Source organism: Triticum aestivum, chromosome 1D, assembly GCF_018294505.1.
Source record: "Triticum aestivum cultivar Chinese Spring chromosome 1D, IWGSC CS RefSeq v2.1, whole genome shotgun sequence".
Lineage (NCBI taxonomy): Eukaryota > Viridiplantae > Streptophyta > Magnoliopsida > Poales > Poaceae > Triticum > Triticum aestivum.
In genome coordinates, this window is record NC_057796.1 from 62346698 (window position 1) to 62354540 (window position 7843).

Sequence of the window (7843 nt, forward strand, 5' to 3'; positions counted from 1 at the left end):
GCTCATCCCATGACATCTCGCTCTGCCCACGTGTGGGCTCCGGCAGCTTCTCCATTCCACCTCCGAACAGAGGGTCCTATCTGACGCTAAATGCGTCAGATAGTCAACTCAAGCCGGCCCATCAGCTAGCAGTGTACCAAAGATTCACTGTAGCGTTAAGTGTTCTGTATTTCCTGTATCTTCTGTTTTCTAATTTTGGTTTCTTCTTTTCCTTTTTTATTTCGTAAAAAAATCATAAATTGAAATTTTCGAAAAAAATCAGATTTCTAAAGATTCTTTTGTAAAAAAATGTTCAGAAATTTTAGTTATTTGTCCATCTTTCTAAAAAGTTTTTTTTGCGGAAAAAGCTTATTTTTAAAATACAATTTTTCAAATTTTGATTAGGATTTTACAATTTTTTCCAATTTTCGAAAATATATCATTTTCAAAAACTTGAAGAAATTTTGCACACACACACACACATTTTTCACAAAATAGCGAACAGTTTTCTGAAAAAACATAAAAAAAAATACATATTTTTTTAATTAAGCATTTACTCAAATGTTTGAACATTATCTGAAAAACATGAAAAATTCCAGAAAAACTTTTGAAAGCGGAAAGTTTTTGTGAACAAATTTTGAGAAGAAAGATATTTATGGAAATTCCGAACAGTGTTTGACATTCCAAGACATTTTTTAAATTTTATGATAGTTTTTGAAAAATCCAACCATTTACAAAAAGGGGGACTTTTCAAAAAGGATAAAAACAAATAACAGAAAAGTCAGTAAATAGAAAAAACAGTGAGCATTTTTTGAATTTTCTGAACTTTTTTTGGAGATGCAAACAATTTTGAATCTTTGGACATTTATTGAGAAACAAGAACATATTTTGAATTTTAAATTTTTGAACATTTTTTTAAATATAGGAACATTTCTGGGAAAAAACAAGAACATTTGTTGATATTTATAAAAAATAAAATGAAAACATATAAAAAAATAAAACAACAAAAATAAAACAGCCGTTCTGTTAAAAAGAATACAGCTCCTCCTAAAAAAACTCATCCTCTAAATATGAAGGTTTGGTGGCAAAATTTACAACACCCTCTATACCATAAAAACTCATCCTCACCACCGCCACCACCGTCCACGAGTGATTCGCAGCCATCCTCACCGCCACCGACCAGCGCTCCACCACGATGGCGGCTTGGAGGTCGCGCCCCCCTTTGCCTTACTGGGAGCAGTCCGGTGTCCTCTTCCCTGGCCCGCGGCGGCCGCGCGTCGGAGCTCGAAGCTCGAGGGGGACCAGCCTGCAGCGGTTGTGCGTCAGAGCTTGAGCGGGACCAGCCTGCAACCGCACTTGAAGCTCAAATTTCGAGTAGGACCAACGCATGGGCGTGGCCGACGTGAAACCTGGGGGCGGCCTTGATCGACCAGCTCCTCTCCCCTGGCTGCATCGAGCCGAATCAATTTGCTGCATCGAGCGGACTCGAGGAGAACCAAGGGTCGACCTCAATTATAATTCAGTTTTTATTTTGAGGGTGCTTTATGCTATTCTTCAGGGACCTCGTTGTAATTTTTTTACAGGATCTGTTCTGCTGCAGCACACATCATACAGTAAAAACCCACCCAAAACATTTTGCAGTATACCTTAAAACGATTTTACTGTACGAATTTTTAGGGCATATTTTAGGGCATATGCTATATGCTATAGTTGCTCCTGGGCAACCTCGCGGCGTCGGAACCGCCGTGGCCTCTACGAAACCTACACCACAAGTCCACAAGCATATCTGACCCCGACGCGGCAGCCAAGTTTTCGTCCCTGCAAAACTCGGGCCACAAACGAACCGACCCCCACACGCGCAGGGGCTCCCTCGGCGAGCGCGGACACCGCACGAATCCCAAAGCAGCCCGTAACCCTAGCCGACATGGCCGGCGGCAAGCGCCGCTACAAGCGCAACCCCACCGCCGGCGGGCCCCGTCACAGCGCCGGAGCCGGGCGCCGGCGCTCGCTCCCAGAACTCCCTTCCTTCGTCTCCCCCACCTCCGTCGCCGCCGCGTTCGGCCCTTCCTCCTCGGGCGGCCGGGGCCGCGGCCGAGGCGGCCGGCGCGGCGCCGCGGCGGAACCCGCCAACGCCGTCCCCTTCAGCTACACCGCCGCCCTTCGCCCGTGCCCCGCCTCCGCCGGCGGGGCGGCGCAGGCGCTGGAGGTGGCCATAGACACCGTCTCCTGCGCCGATCCGGCCGCCTCCGCGTCGATGTACTCGTACGAAGTGGTCGGAGGGATCGGGCTTGGGTTCCACGGCGACGAGGAGGCGGAGGGCCAGGAGGAGGCCGGTGAGAGCGTGCCGCATCTCGGATTGGGATTCCACGATCGCATCGAAGAAGAGATGGACGCTGAGGTTGAGGAATTGGAGGAGGTCTCCTTCGTGACGCCGAGGCAGGCTAAAGGCAAAGGGAGGCAGAATGGTGGATTTATCTCCATTGGGGGAGTCAGGATCTACAGCGAGGATACCTCATCACCGGAATCAGAGGGGATGGGCGACTCCGATGAGGAATCGGATTCTGATTATGAGGTGAGAGATCGCAACGCCGATGTTGATAGCAGTGAGGAAGATAGTGATGATGATAAGGGGGATCCGGAGTCCGATGAGGACGGTTCAGGGTCAGACTCGGAGGAGGGTCTCAGCATTGGGGACTCATCGGTTGATGATGAGATTGTTGCCGATTACATGGAGGGGATTGGTGGCAGCGAGGAGCTATTGAGCAGTAGGTGGTTGAATGGCATGAAATTGGTTGATTCAGATGATGATGAGATGGATACAGATGATGATGAGGACGGGTTCCTAAAGAAGGGGAAGGAAAAGCTTGAGGGTTATGCGCTAATGCGTGCATCTGAGCAGTATGGGATGAAGATGCCCAGCTCGTCTGAAAGGCGGAAGGGAAAGAGCACTAATGGCAGGGATTGTGGCAGGGGCCTGGCTAGTATACAAGTTATGGGGCTGGAGGATGTGATGATGGTAAAGGATGCAAGGATGGCAAACAGGTCAAGTAAGGGGTCGAAGGCTTCATCGTCATCTCAGCTCTCCAGGTCCTGGCCCGATGCGGCCAGGAAGAGCAAGAAATATCAGAGGGTCCCAGGTATAAAGTCTTCCATGTTTTGTGCTATTTTTCTTTGTAGTGTGACCTAAGATTGTTAGGTTGAATTTGATAGTTAATGTGGAAAAACAAAGTAACTCTTGCATGCCATGCATTTAGAGTCTGTCTGCAAGTGAGAATCAGTACTCAGTGAATTGGAAATTTGACCTTACGAATCTCATTTTATTGTTAATTCTGTAGTTTTTTGCTATCTATTTCAGTATAGAAGATGTGAGGACTATATTTCAGTATGGAAGAATCGAACGTTGAATCTATATTTAGTTTGTGTATGGAAGCTAGCTTTTGAACTTGAGTATTACATGCTCCTCTAGCTCCTAGTTGTAAAAAGATGGTATGCTCATATAAACTGCAAAAAACAGGTTATGTTTTGAAAAACCCGCCTATGCTTTGAACCAATGGTCACTAAAAGCCTTGTTTATTCATCTTTTTTATTACTATATTTATGTGTGTCTGTCTCCTCATGTGTTTAGATTTTTTTCTACAAAGTCATAACATTTGGCTTATGTGATTTAGGTGAAAAAAAGAAGCACAAGAAGGAACACATTGCAAAGAAACGCCGTCAACGGATGCTAAGTAGAGGAGTTGACTTGGAGCAAATCAATACTGTGAGTCATATATCTGTTTGCTTGTTTCTAAAGCATCATAACTGGAATATTCGTGTTATAGTTCGCTATTGCCACCCAGTTCAAAATCAGTTATATGAGCATTTTATGAATTTATATGATACTCCCTCCGTCCCGAATTAGTTGTCTTAGATTTGTCTAGATACGGATGTATCTAACACTAAAGCATGTCTAGACACATCTGCATCTGGACAAATTTACAACAACTAATTTGGGACGGAGGTAAAATATAATAGACAATGCTGCTCTATATCAAGTTGCAGATTAGGAGAAAAAAATGGCTCTTGTTGAAACTTAAATCGTCTGTGGCAAAATGCAGGAAAGGAGTGTGATAGTTACTGGTTCTATCAAATCATTTTCATTTTGAGTGCACTCGTGTACAATGGTGCATTCGTGTAATTTCATCGTCACATTTGTTTAGAATATACGTGATAAAAGTAATGCAGATGCTGATGAAGGTTGTATGTTTCACTTCTGTTATGTCATTATGTAGCTTTTCTAATGTTTTCAACCTGCCCATATTAACTTTGAGCTATCTCGTTTCCTGAAACTGGATTACTTCTCTTTCCAATATGCAGAAACTGAGGAAGATGGTTGTCAATCAACTTGATATGTTGTGCTTTCAGCCAATGCACTCTCGGGACTGTTCTCAGGTATGGGTGCCATTCAGTTGCTGGGTTGCTTCTTGAAGCAAAATTGTGACATTATTAAAATATATCTCAAATCAATTTATAATCAGTTTATGTGTGTGGTCTCTGTAGAAGTGCTATTTTTTAATCCACATTGACAACAAACTGTATATGCCATTGATTGGTAGACTGTAATCAACTTACTTGCACTATGAAGCAATTAAAGGGAAATTTGGATAGGACATAATCAAACATTAATGCACTGGTGCTACATAAATTAATCAATTTATCATCCTTTTGTGCCCATATGAATTATTCGTCCGTAAAGAAATATAAGAGCGTTTAGATCACTACTTTAATGATTTAAACGCTCTTATATTTGTTTACAGAGGGAGTACTTATTATGTTCCTCCTTAATGTTTGTAGGTACAACGCCTCGCATCTATTTATCAATTGAAAAGTGGGTGTCAAGGTTCAGGCAATAAAAGGTAATGCTAAAGTGGAATATGAGCTTTATGCTTTCCATCAAGTAAATTATCACAGTAATAGCACTTCATGTCATCTTGAATCATGATGCATCTGGCTCATACTTTCATAATAGCACATGTTCCCATCTCTTGGATGCTGAATATTGTTAAGTAAGCTAAATATCCTTGGGATATGCTGTTGCAGAACAGTAAGAAAAACACCAAATTGCAACGTGTTCGTGTCTGGTTGGAGTGCCAAAGATCTTTGCATCATTCATCGCCACCATGCCGCCAAGTGTGCATGGAATCAATTGTTTTATTATCTTTTACTTTCCAATGCCTGTACAACTTTGACAGAAATTACTGGTGTAGCTTCGTACGTATTTATTACAGTATGTTATAATCTTGAGGTAGAGAGGTGCATGACCTCTCCTGCAATTATCCATAAGTCCCATTGTGGACAATGATGAAGGGATTAGTGGCTCACAAACCACTGTTCTGTATTGCATGGGCATTGATACGAGACGTATGCCACTGACCTGCACGCCGATCGTGCTCAGTGTGAATACTGTCTAAAAAGACAAATGCGTAAGCGATGTGTCCGTGAATATAGCAACTACCGTAACACGGTTATCTTACCGTAATGGTTATGGGACAGTTTGCTGCAGGATATTGCATCATGATTCACAAGCATGTGTTGCAATGCACCTTTTTTTTCTGCACTTTTCATGTTTAGTCACTTTGTTGATTTCCTTGGTTTTGTTGTTGTTTTATATATCAATTGCGGAAATGCGATTAGATAAGCGTGGAATATTATGTTAAATGGTTAAGATCATTGAATGCTGCTTCCTTTTGTCACTACCATGACCAGGTAAAATTAGTATTACATGTGGTAGTGCATTATGTTTAATATTTACCCCAGTGGTTAAGTCAAGTAAATAGAAAACATTACTCCACCTCTCCATCATTTTACCCTCGATATCATTGAATAGAAAATGCATCGTATGTACCTACCCAGGTGTTGCTGTGGGAATTGGTTGCAATATATAGTTGTTGAATCACTAGCTCTCTAGCTGCTGCCCAGGATTCTTTAAAGAGATGTGCTTCACACACACAATGAGCTACCATCAGTGGGAAGCTTTATTAGATATCTCAATTGCTACAAGCTTGCATTTTACATATGGGGTGCCTGCTTCTTATATAGGCTGTAGGGGTAATGATACAGTAACCGACCTGCTACAGTAGCTGACCTCCACAGCTCACAGCCTAGTTGTGTGCTCTGGAAACTACAGCTAGTTATATAGGATTTGTGTCAAATGTTGTTAAAATATTATTGTTATTCGGTACCAAGTAATCCTGCCTTACAGGTTTGTTACGGTGACATTAACTGGACAGTCTTCCATGCCATCTGCAGATGGTCAAGTTCGACTTGAGAAGGTAGGTAGTCTCTATGTTTGCATTGCTGGGACTATACTCTGTGATATTTCTCTTGTTTCTCAGCTATCTCTTTGCTAATTACGGCTTGTTCACTGATTCCAGCTTTTGGGGACTGAGCCTGAGGACTATAGTGTAAACTGGAACAGCTCCAAAGGTCCAACAAGAGCGAAGGGCCTTTCAGCTCCAGGGAAATTGGCGAGGCACAGCGATTCTTGTGGGAATAAAGTTCCAACGAAAAAGGTCTCATTTGCGGAGCGTCCTGTATCTTTTGTGTCTTCTGGCACGATGGCGGAAACTGCTACCGAGGCAGTAGCAGTTGGCTCAACTGCTGGTGATGTGTCATGTGAGAAGGTTGTTGGAAGCGACTCCAAGCTGGGCACTTTTGAGACGCACACCAAGGGCTTTGGTTCCAAGATGATGGCGAAGATGGGATTCATCGAGGGAACAGGCCTTGGCAAAGATGGCCAAGGCATACTGCAGCCTGTCCAAGCAATTCAGCGTCCTAAATCTCTTGGGTTAGGTGTAGAATTTGACAGCGAATTGGAGGCGGCCAAAGCAAGGTCAGAGCCACCGGCCAAAGCAAGGCCAGAGCCAGCGGCTAATGCAAGGCGAGAACTGAGTAGAAGCAGGTCAGAACCGAGGCGCAACACACGGCCACCGGAGATGTACGACTGCGGCACTTTTGAGAGGCATACAAAGGGTTTTGGATCCAAAATGATGGTGAAGATGGGGTTTGTTCCCGGTTCTGGCCTGGGGAAGGATGGCCAGGGCATTGTCAACCCCTTGACCGCGGTGAGACGACCGAAATCGCGGGGGCTGGGAGCTACCGACAAGTACTAACATGTTACCACATCAAGTCTGCTTTTTTATTTATGTCTCCTATCATGTACGTACTTGTTACCTCTTGGGTCACCTAGGTGTGTGTATGCAGGGAGAGCACAGCCTGTTGTCTGCGGCAATAGCAGGCGTCAGGGTTTCGATGCCCCTTTGCAGTTCAAGTAGCCATAGGATTTCCCTTGTTTACATCGCAACAAGACATTCCTGCTGTTGTTTATTATACTCATGGCAATTTGTTTTCGAGATGGTGATGTTGTTATTTCATTATGATTCTCTTTTTCTAGAGAGCATTCTGATTCAGCTGTGCTATACAATTTCTCCATCGTAACTTCGTTTCGTTCCTGGGAATGTCTTCATATTTGATTGATGAAGAGCAGCCAGGGTCTACTATTATACTCAAACAATCACATGCTTTGATGTGACAAATATTAAGATGCAATTTCTTTTTTGTGGAGTTTCAGCAGAAAAAAGAAGTGGCGTTACACTTGTTCGTATGAACTGCATACTCTAAATGTCCGTCGAGGCCAGGAGAAGCAAATTACAGGACCATTCTTACAGGACGATGTATGAAGAAAAAGTTGCTCACAGGCAGTGCACCGGAGTGAATTTCTTTATTATAGATAAAAAGCAAGAAGTAGCTGTACTGATAACAAAGAATGGCAAATTATCTACTCCCTCCATTTCTAAATACTGGCACAGTACCCATGCGTTGCTAC

The 7843-nt window shown here is 43.4% G+C and overlaps 1 protein-coding gene across 1 annotated transcript; it reads left to right on the top strand.

Moving 5' to 3' along the window:
- The first annotated feature begins 1781 nt into the window (after positions 1-1781).
- Positions 1782-7420, top strand: LOC123180308 (uncharacterized). The gene is made up of 6 exons (XM_044592328.1): positions 1782-3116; positions 3648-3739; positions 4336-4410; positions 4813-4874; positions 6221-6290; positions 6393-7420. The coding sequence occupies exons 1-6, from the start codon at positions 1904-1906 to the stop codon at positions 7128-7130; spliced, it is 2250 nt and encodes a 749-aa protein (XP_044448263.1). The 5' UTR covers positions 1782-1903; the 3' UTR covers positions 7131-7420.
- The last annotated feature ends 423 nt before the right edge of the window (positions 7421-7843 follow it).

Excerpts from the sequence above, each read along its gene's own strand:
- LOC123180308 (XM_044592328.1), top strand. The coding sequence starts at position 1,904 with ATGGCCGGCGGCAAGCGCCGCTACAAGCGCAACCCCACCGCCGGCGGG. Across the intron at positions 4,875-6,220 it reads CAAGGTTCAGGCAATAAAAG|GTTTGTTACGGTGACATTAA; the intron begins GTAATGCTAAAG and ends CCTGCCTTACAG. Across the intron at positions 6,291-6,392 it reads GTCAAGTTCGACTTGAGAAG|CTTTTGGGGACTGAGCCTGA; the intron begins GTAGGTAGTCTC and ends CACTGATTCCAG.